The sequence below is a fragment of the Leptidea sinapis genome, chromosome 41 (genome assembly GCF_905404315.1).
Source record: "Leptidea sinapis chromosome 41, ilLepSina1.1, whole genome shotgun sequence".
Classification (NCBI taxonomy): Eukaryota; Metazoa; Arthropoda; class Insecta; order Lepidoptera; family Pieridae; genus Leptidea; species Leptidea sinapis.
In genome coordinates this window covers 8,349,609-8,366,316 of record NC_066305.1, presented here as the reverse complement: position 1 = coordinate 8,366,316, position 16,708 = coordinate 8,349,609, and the positions used below count along the sequence as shown (strand labels likewise).

Sequence of the window (16,708 nt, the reverse complement as noted above, 5' to 3'; positions counted from 1 at the left end):
TCGTATTATTTAGGATAATGTCTATTATAGATATATAAATCATATAAATTGTAATATTGATATGCATGCAAGTACTCTATATTTTATCTTTTTGAAAATTACTTCTTTCTTCGCTTAATTTGAATAATTCCGTTTGTCAGAGCGAATACAGACATATAATCATAATAATATAACGAAATAACTGCCAACTTTTCTACACAAAATTTACGATACATATGAAGTGCGAACATAATCGAAATATCGAACTTATATTCTCTTGTTCGCTTTGGTAGATGCTATACTAACCAATAAGAAAGCGTGTACAGCAGGCGCTGGATAAAGTTACAGTATCGGCAGTGGTGAAACTTAGTAGAGCGGATCGTAAGGACCAATAGGAATAGAGAACTTGTATTTCCCGGTATTTTCCCAAGATTTTATTGGACAAAATAAAATCATGCTACTGCGATTTAGACTATCAACGCATGAGTGAAATAATATAAATTCTCAAATTTTGCATCATGATAGAAATTATCGTACGGTTCCGAACGCTGTTGACAGCCTAATTTTACTGTTAATTTTTTAATTTTACGACCTGGTAGTTAAGATCTTTATGTAGTCTAAAGTCATTGGATTAGTGATGTTTTGTCTTGGACGATGTATATCATATCTGGATTGGACACGCAAATATTCCGTGCATGAAAGAGAGCGCATTTGTATATTATGATCACGTTCATTCAAAATCTGTTAGGAATGAAAATTACGACAACACTGTCAATATTTGTGGCGAAAAGAACGTACATCTCCAATGGAAGAAGACAAAACATCCAAGAAGATTAAACAGGCATCCATCACAACCGACATAGTCGAACACCAAGCCGAAAGTGAATTGGAATGGAAAGTGTCTAAGAAAACAGAAAAGTCGAGAAAATTGAGGAAGCCTCCAGCACGCCCAAATGCTTTAATTATTCGACCAGCTGATAAAAGAAGATATGCGGAAAAGCCAATTAAATGCTTCAGGTGCTGGCGCTACGGTCACTTAGCAAATAAGTGTACAGGCAACCATGATAGGTCCAAATTATGCATCAAGTGTGGTTTTGCTGGGCACAAAATCGCAAACTGCCAAAATGAAGCACGTTGCGTACTATACATAGAAGATGGTAGTGCTGAAAACAGTGGCCACATTGCTGGGTGTAGTAAGTGCCCTATATTTGAAAAGGCAACTAAGGTGGTTCAACAAAAACCAAAATGAAGATTCTGCAGTTAAATCTTAATCACTGCGAAGATGCACACAACTTGCTCACGCAAACGGCACGAGAGCTAAAAATTGATGTTGTACTCATATCAGAGCCCTACAAAAAGCTCAACATAGGAACCTGGATATCAGACAAATACAACCAAGCAGCTATTTGGGTCTGCAGCATGCAGTCTATCCAAAACCTTGCTTACCAACCAACAGTTGGCTTTGCAAGAGCAAAAGTTGGCGGGATACATCTCTATAGTTGTTATGCCCCACCGAGCCTTTCAATTGAGGATTTTGCCTTATTAGTAGATAACCTCACGGACGATGCAAAAAACTACAGTCCAGTAGCTATTGGTGGGGATTTTAATGCTTGGGCAACTGAATGGGGTAGTAAGTCCACAAACCCAAGGGGGCAGATTCTCCTTGAAGCTATGACGTCACAGGATGTAGTTCTTATGAACAGGGGTGACAAAGCAACATTCGTTAGAGGGGAATCATCTTCGATTATAGACATAACCTTTGTAAGCAGCCAACTTGCCAAAGGAAAAAACCACTGGAAAGTTACGGAAATCTATACAGCTAGTGACCACCAAGCCATTTATTGGGAAATAGGTGCGACTATAAAAGATAGACTGAACACCAAAACTCATGGATGGAAAATAAGCCATTTTGACTCCGAAGCTTTCAAAGTAGCCAGCCTCTCCTAGGTAATGACCCTAACGAAAAAGCAGATGTGATCAATAGAAAAATTACTGTAGCCTGTGATGAGACCATGCCTCGTAAACGTAGCTCATACCTACTGCCCCCGGTTTACTGGTGGAACGAGACGATCTCTACAATCAGAAAGCAATGCATCAGGACGAGAAGGCTTGCACAACGCGCTCGTAAGAAGCCACATTACCAGCAGATGAGGGCAAGTTATAAAGAGACACGCAGACTGTTGAATAGAGCAATCAAGGAGAGCAAGAGAAGGTCTTGGGACGAATTACTAATGGAGCTCGAAACGGACCCGTGGGGAAAACCCTATAAAATTGTAATGTCACAGTTGAAAAGACAGCCGTCACCTAGTCCGAAATGCCCGAAGTTACTCAGTGACATTGTAACTACACTTTTTCCCAAACAGAAAATGTACAGGTTTGAGTATACCAACACGCAAATGGGAGATTCAACTATACCGCCAGTGACAGAGGACGAAGTATCACGTGCTTGCCATAAGATTGGTAATAAAAAGGCTCCTGGGCCTGATGGCATCCCAAATGTAGCCCTTAAATGTGCTATCAAATCTTCGCCCGCACTTTTTATCGATCTTTTCAACACCTGTCTTAAAAGTGGCACTTTTCCTGCAAAATGGAAGCTCCAAAAACTTGTCCTCATTCCTAAAGGAACCAAACCGTTAGACGATCCTTCCTCGTACCGCCCACTGTGCATGCTGGACAGTATAGGGAAGACTTTTGAACGCATCATCCTCGACAGAATCGATGTCATAGCAGAGCCTCAACTGGCAGACAACCAATATGGCTTCCGTAAGGGTCGATCCACCCACGATGCTGTTAACCGGATTGTAAGAACAGCAAAACAAGCAATCTCTGGCTCTAGGTGGAAAGGAGGGACTAATAAATACTGCCTACCCTAGACATCAAAAATGCATTCAATTCAGCCCGCTGGGAGGTTATCATGTACCGTCTCGCTGAAATGAATGTCCCGATGTATTTACAAAGAATAGTGGCCAGCTATTTCTCAAACAGAGTCCTTGAATATGAGACCGAGTCTGGACTATTACAATACCAGATCACAGGAGGCGTCCCCCAAAGCTCTGTGTTGGGCCCGCTGTTTTGGAACATAATGTACGATGGGCTATTAAAACAGGATCTTCCACTCGATACAGAACTTGTTGCCCTTGCAGATGACCTGGCTATTGTCATCGTATCAAAACACGTGGAGGAAATTAAGTGGAGATTTGATGAGACCTTTGGTGTAGTGCGTAAATGGATGGATCAAGTAGGCCTTAAGCTCGCAGAGCACAAAACTGAAGCCGTCCTCATCACCAGTAGAAAAAGAATAGAAACAGTATCGTTAAAAGTAGGAAACTACGAGATCACCTCTCAACCTTTCATACGATACCTCGGGTTGATGATAGACACACGCCTTAATTTTAAGAAGCAGGCCGAGTATACTGCAGACAAAGCGTCTGCCGTGGTACCAAAGCTAGCCAGCCTCATGCCAAATGTAGGTGGTCCAAACCAAAAAAGAAGAAGGGTTCTTGCATCGGTAGTTACGTCAATACTGATGTACGGAGTAGCCACCTGGTCAGAAGCACTAGCAAAGCAAGAGGTACAACGCAAAGTCACACCAGTTTACAGACTGAGTGCTCTCCGCGTAGCGAGCGCTTTCCGTACAGTCTCCTACAGTACTGAACCCTACCCCCAGACATACTGGCTGAAGAACGTAGAGCGATGTTTCATCACAGGAAGACGGAAACCTCAATGTTGCCAGCTGAGCTCAAAAGCAAAAACAGAAGAGTTTGCAACGATGGCAAGAACGCTGGAGTACTTACAGTAAGGGACGTTGGACCTACCGCCTGATACCCGAAATTGCGCCATGGGTTAACCGCAAGCGTGGGGAGGTTAACTACTACCTGACCCAGATGATCTTTGGCCACGGATGTTACAGACAGTACCTCCACAGATTTAAACACGAGGACTCCCCAGATTGCCCAAACTGCACAGACGCAATCGAAGATGCGAATCATGTATTTTTTAAATGCCATCGATACATAACCGCTCGGGACAAATGGGAGAAGACAGTAGGTACAAACATTACACCTGATAACCTTATCAGCGTAATGCTTACTTCTGAAGTAGCATGGGATGCAACTAGTGCATACGCGGCAGAAATACTAAAAGACTTGCGTAGGTTAGCTCTCTAACCTACGCAAGTCTTTTAGTATTTCCTCTGCCCTCTGGCAAGAAAAGCCACTGTAGTAAATTTATAGTTTTTAGTTGGAAATAGCAAAAGCTAGATTCTCCCCCCGTGAAGAAATGCCTTGCGGCGATTCCATGGGGGCTAAGGAGATAGAAGAAGAGGCGGTTTTTTAGTCGGTATTATATTATCAATACGATCTTGATCTTATGATACGTAAAAGTATTTGTCCCCTCAGAAAAAAAAAACATACATACATACAGACGTACGGACAAAATGGCAGGAATAGTCAGGGAAGCTGTCTGGGACCTTATAACGTCGAGATTTGATGAAAACTCTTTTTTTTTTTAAAATGGGTTAAAACAAATAACTTCCCGAATTTTCGAATTTCTTAGCGGGAAGTTAAAAATGAATAAAAATTTCCTGTGGAGAGTTTTGTATACATACAGTCCTTCCATCAATTCAGTAATTTAGTAACATTTTTAAAAATCTACTTAAAATACTTCTACTACTACGGTTCCAATTTTTTGACATGTTTATCTTCATTTCTTTATCTAAATTATCGCTGTTTCGAAAACACGATTACGAAAAAAAATCTCGATAGATTTATTTTTTTAAAATAGTCTTTTTTATTTGAATTTTTATACTATCATAAAACTATGATAGCTATAAACACAAACCTTATTTTATTCGATAGTTTATTAGTATTTATAAGTTTTCACTGTGGGATTTATCAATACGCTTTGTGAATTATTTTATATTATTTTTTTTCGTAATAAACCAAACGCGACGCCTTGGTTGCATGCTCGCTCAAGCCAGCAGTACGCCCGTGACCACTGTCAAGAAAGGTACTGTGTTCGTGTCTCTCGGCCTCACATTAGATCACGTAAGATTTTAGGAAACAAGTACAAAGCGGGAATCATAGTAAAAAAATAATGGTGATGCGACAGCGTATTTGTTGAAATATATAGGTAAATGTAAGTCGGAAAGTACTAAAATAAAATTTACGTAATATTATTTTGAATATTATGCCACGCGGGATTTTTGTATACAACTTGAACCAGAAAGGGTATAACATCCCTTCAATGGTACCTTATTTGTCTCATATGCAATAGTATGGTGATGTTTAAGTTTTAATAAATAAATAAAAATAAAGAAAAAGACTTCCCTACGAAATAAAAATATTATTTTTCAATTTCTTTTATCAGACAACCCTAAATTTAAAGAGACTGCCAGTTTTAGGCGGGGCCTTTGTTTATAAACAGAATGAGGTCACCTACCTATGGACTTAAACATAAACAATAATCTATGATTAAGGAGTATGCACACTACATGAAATGTGGCTTGTGTCTATGTTATTATTCATTCATTTTTTACTTCCTGTTATTGAAACAAATAAACAAAATAAGAAATTACATAACATTACACAGTTTCACGTCTGTATTCCTGAAGGGTTAGAGGTGTATTTTTTCCACCCACGTTTCACTATGTTTAATTCCCACGTAATAGGGGGCGAGCATATACATTTCTGAACTATGAGCTGCTAGTGAGAAATTTCCTACGAAAAACTCAATAACTGCCCCATTCCATACCCAGGCCGGGTACAAAACCCGGACACGATATCCATATTGCTAAAATCATAATTTTGTGCGCCGGCCATCTTGGATTTCAAATATGATCACACAATCGTTCCCTGCACCCTCGAGAACCTCGGACACGATATCCATATTGCTGAAATCATAATTTTGTGCGGCGGCCATCTTGGATTCCAAAAATGATCCCAAAATCGGTCTCTGCACCCTCGAGAACCTCGGACACGATATCCAAATTGCTGAAATTATAATTATGAGTGGCGGCCATCTTTGAATTCAAAAATGATCACAGAATCGTTCTCTGCACCCTCGACAACCTCGGCACGATATCCATATTGATGAAATCATAATTAAGTGCGGCGGCCATCTTGGATTTCAAAAATGATCACACAATCGTTCTCTGCACCCTCGAGATTCTCGGATACGATATCCATAATGTTGAAATCATAATTTTGCGCGTAATATAACATTTCTCTCATACGTCGATAAAAAAGATTTACTTCAAAAATGCATAAAAAATATTATCACAGTAATTCCGTACTCTAGCACAACAGCTGTAAGTTTTAAAAAATATTACGCGGTCCTCCTGGGACAGGCGGTCGTTGACCCGCATCGCTCGGTTCATTCTCAGCCATGCCCGACGCCCGTGTCCATGCGTACCTATCGAATCTAACGTTCGCGCAATTTTTACCTAAAGTGTTGGGAAAACCTCGCCTTAAAGAAATAAGGGATTTCTTTGTAAATTAAAGTACTAAGAATTTTTCCAAAAGACATGCCACATATTAGAATAACTTCCCCATTGGCTTCCATGTGCGGTGATTCCAGGACATAGATACTATAAAAAAAGTGCGTACATTCTTCTAGTGGCCGTAGTTCCTGTGATTTTTTTGAGTTGCAGAAGACTGTTAGTGGCGGTGATCACTAAGCTGACCATGACCTCCATACGCTCGGTTGTCCTCCTCTTTCATAAATCATTTCATAAAAAAAACTAGACCAGGGATAAGTGGCTGAACTTGCGCGTTACAGAGCAATATATGTGGACTAGGAATTGCCTCAATCTATTGATGAAACTGTTGCAGTTTTTTAGTAGAAGATTTGTTTATGCATTCAGTGTGGTCAAGTCCTTACAGGACACCTGTATATAGAAATAGTGGCAAAAATTCTGTAGTATACTTCTGTAATGGAAATGGAATTCTTCAGATATCAACGTGGCTTCTGGCGTGTAGTGTGAAGATAGAATTCGGGGCAGGAATCGGGTCAAACAGGTCTTCGGAACATTCTCCGTGATAATTGCGGCAGAAAACGGACAGTGGAGTCTCTACGCAAGTCTAAGTGATCTAAGTAGTTGTACGCAGAACACTGTATTCCGACAATTCGTGCAACTCTAGTCCGGTACACCCTCTGCTCAAAGTATAATAGCACATGGAACGCAAACCAATTCGGATCGTGACTCAGGACTCTGTGAAAAGTTTGATCACTTGGGGTTTCGTCGAAGAAGTTGCTTCATTGTGTGTCTGTTACAGCATTTATCACGGCAAGTGTTTAGGTTGGATTTTTTATAGCTATTAACGGATCGCACAAAGCTGGCCGAAAAAAAATTAAATAATTTGTCATTTTTAAAGTGATATCCGTCACTACTGGGATTATTAAAATTAGAGAGGTAGCGGGTTCGAGTCCCACATCGTTGTCCAAGACTTTGCCCGCTTGTACTACGCTTATATCTTGCACCGTAAGAATTTATTTTAGAAATACTTATACATGCTCTATATCCACTAATGGTAAGCAGTAGACATGGTCCATTCTAAGTTCCAAAGCCGGTTTGGTAGATAAGCTATAAACGATAAAGTATGATTGATTAACTTGGCACAAGCAGAGTGATATATTTTCTATAAGTTGGTATTTTTCTTCAAACTTTTGTTCTATCACGAATATAGAATAACGCTTATTAGGAACTCATTGATTGGAAAAATTTAGTAGTAGGTACTTAACCTAGCTTTAGCTTACTAAAGTATAGGTTTAGAAGATAATGAATGTAATGTCTTGGTAAAGCTCTTATAATATTTTATTTTAGTTTGGTATCAAACAGTCACAAAATTAAAATTTTAATGTTATATAATTACTAAAGAGAAGACTTATAGTGCCGAAAATTACAATGTTAAATTAAATACCTAGTGCTACACGTAAACATAAAGAGTTAACATTTACAACAAACGTGTACAATACTTTAAATATTTTATTCTCTATTCGTAACAAGATTACATAAGTTTGAGAATTAATTTCTTTCTAAATTTTTTATAAGGTAACCCACAAACATCCATATCAGATCAAATCTTTATTATAGGAATTAAGTGCTCGTGGTATAAAGCTATTCAAAGTATATTTTTTGTGTAGCGTGGTGGAACAAAAATATTTAATTTACGACAAGAGCGGTTGGGAAGTTTGGCGCGTGTGATATTTTTGAAAGCAGATAAGGACAGTAAATCTTATTATTTAGAATTTTATAGATAAACATAATATCGATGAATTTACAACGATTAACTAAGCTAAGAATATTCTATTTTTCAATTGAGTCTGCATAAGAAAGAGTTGTATTATTGGAGTGATATTTTAAAGTGTTTATAATTTTCTTTTGCACTTTTTCTATTCTATTTTCATGTTACTTATAGTTAGGATTCCATACACTACAACCAAACTCCAGAAGTGATCTTACAAACGAAAAATAAAGTATTATTAGTGTTCGAGGTTTTTTAAATGGTTTACAGATTTTGTTTATAAAACCTAAGTTACGGAAAGCTCTCTGCACAATTGTACCTATGTGATGATTAAAAGTAAGTTTATTATCCATCAGTATGCCTAAGTCTCTTACCGTATCTATGCATATTGCAAAAACATTGAATTTTTGAAGGTTGATCCTATATCATGAAAATATATTAATATATAATGAGAATAATAAAGGTCCCAAATGGGATCCCTGTGGAATTCCCGAGGGAATTACCAGGAATCCAGAGCAGCAAACTTTGACACAAACAGCTTGACTACGATTCCAGATGTAGGAGTTTAGCCAACGTAGGAGACTCCCGTGAACACCAATCTCTGAAAGTTTCGTAATAAGGAGATCATGATTTATCCGGTCAAAGGCTTTGGAGAAGTCGGTGTAAATAACGTCCACCTGAAGACCTTTATCCATATGGTGGAGTAAATAGTCAGTAAACGTAAGCATTTTAGTATTTACACTTCTTGCCTTCCTAAAACCATGCTGGCTATCTGAAAATGATATAGTGTTTCGTTGATTCATATGAAAATAAAATTATAAAATATCCCACAGGAATCCTATTACAAGTGTTATTGTGGTTATCTCTTACGATAGTACGGGAAACTTGCTCGAGCACATCCGACTTGCTATTGAACTATTTTTTTGGACATATTATGGCAAGAGAAATAAGGCCGCTTCCCTTTATATAATATTACTAATAATAGTAAAAGGCGCTCTGAATAATTTATTTTGTAGGTACTGGATAAGACAGCTATTTGACCATGTAAATCTTATTCAGGCAACATCAACTGTAGGTTCGGTAACCTCTTATTTCGTCTTATCAGTCTTCCTAAACTCACTTTTATAAATTGTTCACTTCAATCTTGTGGTCGTAGGCCCACAGTTTTTTTTTTTAAATTTCAAGTACGTTAATTTTATGTAGGTACTTACTGATAACATTAATTTTGCCCTTTTTCTGGAAAATACAATGAGTACTTAGGACATTTTCTTTCGCCTGATCTGAAGGACGATGCTGATATAGAAAAAGAGCATAGGGATTTCTCTGTTAGAGCAAATACGATAGCTAGGAGGTTTGCTCGTAAATCAAAGAACACTTTTGTGGGCCATTTTGTTGGTATATACTTTCCCACAGCCTCTGTATTTTTGTTACCAAACTTAACTTTTACACAAAACAATGAACTTATCAAGTAAAACTAACCACACCACAAACACGCTTCAATAAATCGGACTACAGATATTATCACCTGCATTTTGCACATAAAAATATCGGATACTTACAGCAAGTACTTAGGTAATTGTTGAAAACTCCGCGCGCAAATAGGCGCTGCTAACTTCAGACCGGTCGTAGTATATATATATATATATATATATATATCGAAGGAACCATCATCAACCGAAATGTTTATTTTATTTATTTAATATTATGGTTTTTTTATATGGTATATGATTCTATTCAACTCTCAAGTCCATTCGATCCCAAGATATTCGTCGACTAATATTTTTTGTACGTGGAAGGTAATTCAAATACGAGAAATCAAAGCATGTAAATAAACTAGTTCTGCATTGTCTAAACTATTCATAGTTTCTTATGTGGTTATTGCAACTGTAGTTAATAATTATCAACAATAAAATTAACTAAAAGTGTTCAAAAAAATTAGAAAAAAGTCCTAAACCACAATTAGGTGAAAAAAGCGGATAAAAGGGGAAAAAATATTATCTCCTAAACTACGCAAAATCGTAGAACATACATAGGGGTGTTTCGGATACTCATCACCATGGCTTTAAAATTTTAGCTTTGGACGTCAACTTCTCGGCCAACTTGTATATCTATAGATACTAGCTACCGCAGCTAACTACAGCGGTGTTTTTATGCTTTGTTGATCTTGTTGCTGCTCAGGATCTCTATTTAATAATTTTTATTTAGTTAATATACTAACTCATAATCCTCACGACTTGGTAGTTAACATTAAAAATAGGTATTGGAAGTGGAGTTATCCTAATCTCAATTGAAAATATACTGAGTGGGTCACCCTTTTTATGACGTTTTCTTTTTATTTTATTATGTATATGTTATGATAGTTCTCTGTCATGAATAATATTTTTATTATGACTATAAGGGACGAGACGAGGATGTTCAGCTAATGGTAATTGATACGCCCTGCCCATTACAATGATATGCCGGTCAGGATTCTTGAAAAACCCAAACATTCTGAGCGGCACCACAATTACGCTCGACACCTTGAGACGTAAGATGTTAAGTCTCATTTGCCCAGTAATTTCACTAGCTACGGCTCCTTTCAGACTGAAACACAGCAATGTTTACACATTACTGCTTCACGGCAGAAATAGGCGTGTGTGTATATTGTGGTACCCATAATCTAACCGGCATCCTGTGCAGAGGAGCCTCCAACTGGTAAAGTACTTTCTTACTATAAGATACTTACTTACCTATTTGGAGGAACTATTTTAGGATATTATTTAAAAAAAATATAATTTTTATGTTGAGGCTCAGGCTCAATTGCCCAATATTAACAATATTATAATCAATTAACGCATGTTTTGTATTTTTCCTATTTTTATATTACAATAAGTAGGCTAGCTCATAAAATAAGTATACTCGTGTTTGTCTGCTTTCATGTTAAAATCAATCGTTAATACCTTGAGGGCTTGACCCGTAGTTTACTGAAACAAATAAATCATATCCTTTTATCAAGTAGATACATAAGATACATAACGAGTATAACATTAAGGGTAAATGTATACACTTTTATAATAAAGTCCTAGTCACTGTTCAAACATTATCTATAAATAAATTTAAATATTTCATTAAAAAATGGCTCTGCCGTAAATCCTACTCCTCCAGCTGACAGCTGAATAGGACTAGGTTATGATTATTTTGTAATTACACAGTAGTACAATATTGCATATTTTATTAAAAAGAGCGCAAATAAGAATGTTGGGAGAGTTTCTTGCGCCGCTTATTCTCTCTCGGAGCTCCATTTTTTTTCAAAGCGGTGGAAAAAGAGTTCTAAAAGAATAAATTTTGAGAAAATTAATGCCTTTTATGCCTCATAAGTAGACATATCAGGCCCTAAGTAGTTATGATTTAGTTTTCTGCACTGAACTTTGCAATACGTATTACCAACACATCGTTTTATTATGCAAGAGTAGACCGGTGAACTTTTAATTTTAATGCTGAATGATGGTCGACAAGCACCGCTAAAGAGAAAGTTGTCTGCCTACAGATGCCCACGCCTCTCATACAACCAAAATGCATGAGTACTACCTGAATTATCATTGTATGCTAAACGCTCTGAACGTAACCTACGTTTTCTGCGTATAGCCAATCTTATATCATTAAGCTTTTCGAGTCAATCACAAAATCACGAGTGTGTTGAAAGATATGGACTCATTTAAAATATTTTAGTTTTGAAAGTGTCTTGTGTTCATCGTACCTTATCACGTAATATATCACATTCCCGTCCTTGTTATTACGGTATATATTGTATTACCGTAACTTGAAGCTGAATTAACACGAATGCGACACAGAAGTAACTTGTGAGTGTAATACAAATTACAATCCCAGTCAACATTAATAGATGCAGTAGTACACATGTGATTTTATTCAGTGAAAGTGAGAATGCGCAAGAAAGAGACCACAGCACCGAGTCCTGGGAGGAGTTTGATAGCAACAAGAACGAATCAAACTTTACAAAGAAAATCCCATGGATCTAAAAGTCATTTACCTAGAAGCTATTCATCACCCGCTGAAAAAGAAACGCAAGATGGGATTAATAAGCATGTTATGAGAAGCTATTCTTCTCCGGAATCTAAATCTAGACGTAATTCTGAAAGCTATCAAATGAAATCCCAAAATAGCTGTAGAAGTGAAGACTCTGATTTGGAAAGTTTTGAAAATTTTGACGAAAGTTTCTTGGATTTAGATGCAGATATTGATGAATCGTTTCGACAGTATGATGTAGATCCTGATGTTGAAGAACCCAAAAAAGTAGTAACAACATTACTACCTGGAAGTGGACTACAAAAAGTACGAATGAAACCTATTTCAAGCAACAACGACTCATGGCATTTTGATAAACAAAATAAAAAGGACACTCAAAAACAAAACACTGGTAAAATAATATATAACACTAGTACTAACCAATTAAAAACAATTCAAATCTAATTAGTCAAATTAATGGATGTTTTACAAGCTATTGAACTTTGAAATAAAAAATTGGAATATTTGTGAATATTAATTACTCTTTGATTATTCACTTTGATACTTGTTCACAGTTTTTGTCATTTTCAAACAGGTATAGCTCGTTTTAATTTCCGTCCTCTGCTGGTTAAAGTGCCCACGCAAACTCTACAAACTGACATGCCGCAAACAGCAGATATTGAAGACTTGGAAACTTCACCACCCCTTGAAATTGAAGTCGCGGAAATAGAGGAACAGTTAAATGAAGTTGAAAAACACATAGGAAGAGGTGCTGCCACTGTTTCAGAAGAAAGTGATGATGATACAGTAAGTTTTATTTGAAGCTTAAAGTATGACATTGCCGATTTGTACTGAAAAATTGATATTCGTTTTTTTAATTTAACATATAAATTTAATCAAAATAATTACTAGTATTACATTGCTGCCACCTAATAGGAAGGTCATTTATGCCTTTGCGATAGAATTGTGGTGATCTAGATTTAGCAAACTGTATGAAGGCATTTTGTACTGCCTCCTGAGAAGAAAACTTTTTATCATGTAGAAAATTGTTCAAATCACGGAAAAAATGGTAGTCCGTTGGAGCAAAGTCTGGCGAATACGGAGGGTTACGAATGGTTTCTAATTGCAGTTCCTGTAGCGTTAAAACGGTATCTCGTGTTGTATGAGGTCTCGCGTTATTAACCCCTATTATTAAGACTATTAAGGTGGTAATAAAATACTAAAATTTTCAATGTCTGTCAGTTGAAATCTGTTTATTAAGAAATCTATTTATTCATCTATTTATAAGCATCGCCAACACAATTAAATTTAATATTCATCTAGTGTTATTGCACTTTCCGGCAACTACCACGTGCAAATAAGATCTAATAATAAGAAGTAGGTACTATAAAATTAGTATTAAGTAAGGTGAAAAATAATTAAATTCACAAAACTTCTTTTAATAACAGCGGAACAAAAATATTACAAAAAATGCGTAATTGTCGCTGAACAGTAAACATTCTTGGTTAGCAACATAGCACATTGACAAGGTTTGTTTCGAAACGCAGTAAACTTCGTATTTTAATACGTAATGTATACTTCGATGAACTTCCAGAAGACTATGACTACTTTAGTGGCAATGAGTTTCTTGCTACTCCTTCTCATTTGCTCTTTACGAAGTAGCAGTAGATTAAGATTTTTGACATTCATAAGTGTCATTTCCGTGACCTACATGAATAAAGTGATTTTGATTTGATTTGATTTGAATACAAATACGCAATCTGTAATCTGTAAACAAGTTCAGCTGGTTGTTGCAGTCTATGAGATGTAGCTACGTATGTGATGTATCGCATTCCTGCTTGGCTACGGAACCCAAATAAATATAATAAAACTGAATATTCTCCAAATATTTCAACATGGAAGATTTCGATTAAGATGATTTATGCATCTAGATAGAGCCTTTTGCTGCAAGACATCTGATGAAAACAGGCAGGATTTCTTACTTTAGTGTGCGTGACAGGTCACGTCTTACACTCGCGATTTGTATGTCACTTTGTGTGTGCATTATTCATAGTAGAGGTTAACTATCAACCTCAATTTATTTCGACGTTGTCAAAGTTATTTATTTATGAAAAAATAAGGACGAGACGAGCAGGACGTTCAGCTGATGGTAATTCATACGCCCTACTCATTACACGTCACCTTGAGACATAAGATGATAAGTCTCATTTGCCCATTAATTTCACTAGCTACGGCGCCCTCCAGACTGAAACACAGTAATGTTTACACATTACTGCTTCAAGGCAGAAATAGGCGCTGTTGTGGTACCCATAATCTAGCCGGCTTCCTGTGTAAAGGAGCCTCCCACTGGTGAATAAATGATCTAAGCGTTTACACAATTCCGCAATGTTCTCGTTATAACTTTTCTTGACATTTGGCTTATTACGTGTTTGTCTGAACGATGGAATGAAAGCGCGATAAAACCCATAGCCGCCTCGTTTACTTTAGTTCATCAGGTTGCGACATCTGTCGACCCACATTTTTTTGTGAAGATCAAATTCTGTGGCTGTTGGAGAACGATTCCTGGAAATTTACAAAATGAAGCTGTGTATTAAAGTATACAATAGAAAGAGAGATAAATCATTTATAAAGAAAAAAATGTTTTTTGTAGTGAATAAAAAATCATTTATTACTTTTACAGTGTGTTAGTTTAAAATACATAAATATAAAACAATTAAAAATATAAAAAGCTTATATATATATAAAAAGTCTCCATTAGCTGCAATATAGTCCTTTAAACGTTGAGGCCAATTATCAATACAAGCACGCACTCTTTCCATGGGAAAATTCTTCACTGGCAATCGTACGATTTGTTTTAGGATTTCCAAATTATCATGGCGTTTAGAGCAAGCTGTACTCTCTAAAACCATAAATCATAATCCATCGGATTAAGATCGGGACTAGACGGCGACGGCCAGTTTTCAGCTCTGATGAAGTCCGAAACGTTCGTTTCCAACCAAGACAATAATTAATAACTGACACCGGACCCGACGTAAACTAATGCTTAGATCTATAAAGCCCACTTAGACTTTGCTCAGACTTTACTCATGTAAAACTTAGCAGAGTGTAAGTCTAACCGAAAACAAAACCAAACATTATGTTTAGTTTCGTCTTTGTAGTCATTTGATGACAGCTGAAACTATGTTGAGCTTAAGTTAAGACAGCCCAATGCAAAGGTCAAGTTCGCGTTTTGTAACACTTACGTTAGTAAAGTCTGAGTAAAGTCTAAGAACGCTCTATGTCAGCCTTAGAGCAAAACCTACGATCCACTCTTCCAAGGCTTTTTTTACATTACAATGAAACAATGTTCCTAATTATTTAGTGCCGAGCAATGCGGACTGCAAGTTTTGTATGGCATTCGTATTCGCATGTACAAAGCGTGGTCTACGCAGACCGAGCTTTGTTACCCGGCGCCGAGTGTTGCTGGAAGAACCATTCTTGGTTATTGAATATGGTGTTGTCAAGGAACTACACTACCTTCTCAAGAATGGTATCTTGGTACACTTGTGCTGATGTATTGATACATTTTTCACAAAAGTATGGCTCAGTCACTCCTTCATAGCAAATATCCCACCGTCACTGAAGTCGGATACTGCCCACGTTGCACTCTGTCGACTAGTAGTCGACGTGTTGCAAGAGAATGTGGGCGGCGGTGATCACTTAACACTAGGTGACCCGTACGCTCGTTTGTCCTCCTATACCATGAAAAAAAAATCTTTCCCTCACTATTTTAATCACCGTTTTTGTACGGCCAGATCTTTTTTGTCTCAAACAGAGGAGGTCTCATTGTACCCATTAATTGCCCAGTAGGTACACAAATATTTTACTAATACCAAGCGTATGGAGAGTTTTAAAAATCGCATTTGGCCCCATACCTACTTTGTGTGCATTACACACATTAATCACAGCGATTCGGTTCTCTTAATCACCCCACTCCATTTTAATATCGCAGAATATTCTACAATGTATTGGCGCCAAAATGGGAGAACTCAATGAACAATCATATAAAAATGACAGATTCCAAATTCAAATGCAATATTTTGTTTGTTTTTAATTGTAACAGTATTTATGGCCAGACAAAGTACAATATCTGTAAAATGATGCACCAAAATTAGTCAAACTTTTTGGACTTAGGTACTCGTGTACGTTAAAAAAAGATATGATGGATGAATGAATGGTATATCATCAAAATAAAATTCCCCGAAGACAGGACCGGCTAGGCACCATAAGCAGCAGTAAATTTTGGTTACAAATTTAATGTAATAAAATTAATAATCCCAGAAGTGAGGGGTCTCACCTTAAAAATAACAAATTGTTAAGTATAATAATAATAATACAGAAAAAGTGCTCTCAAGTCAAAGACTAGAGAAATACCCCCTATTATATGTACCTATATGAAAACCTGCGCCAACTTTATGAGCATTATTTAAACATTATAGTTAAGA

General features: G+C 36.8%; 1 protein-coding gene across 1 annotated transcript in view; it reads left to right on the top strand.

Moving 5' to 3' along the window:
- The first annotated feature begins 12,542 nt into the window (after window positions 1-12,542).
- The window catches only part of LOC126976462 (NAD(+) hydrolase sarm1), a 133,030-nt gene continuing 128,864 nt past the window's right edge, over window positions 12,543-16,708 (top strand). The window contains exons 1-2 of the mRNA XM_050824784.1: window positions 12,543-12,636; window positions 12,820-13,031. Coding sequence (XP_050680741.1) covers window positions 12,558-12,636; window positions 12,820-13,031 — 291 coding nt within the window. The 5' untranslated portion in view covers window positions 12,543-12,557. The remainder of the gene's footprint in view (window positions 12,637-12,819; window positions 13,032-16,708) is intronic.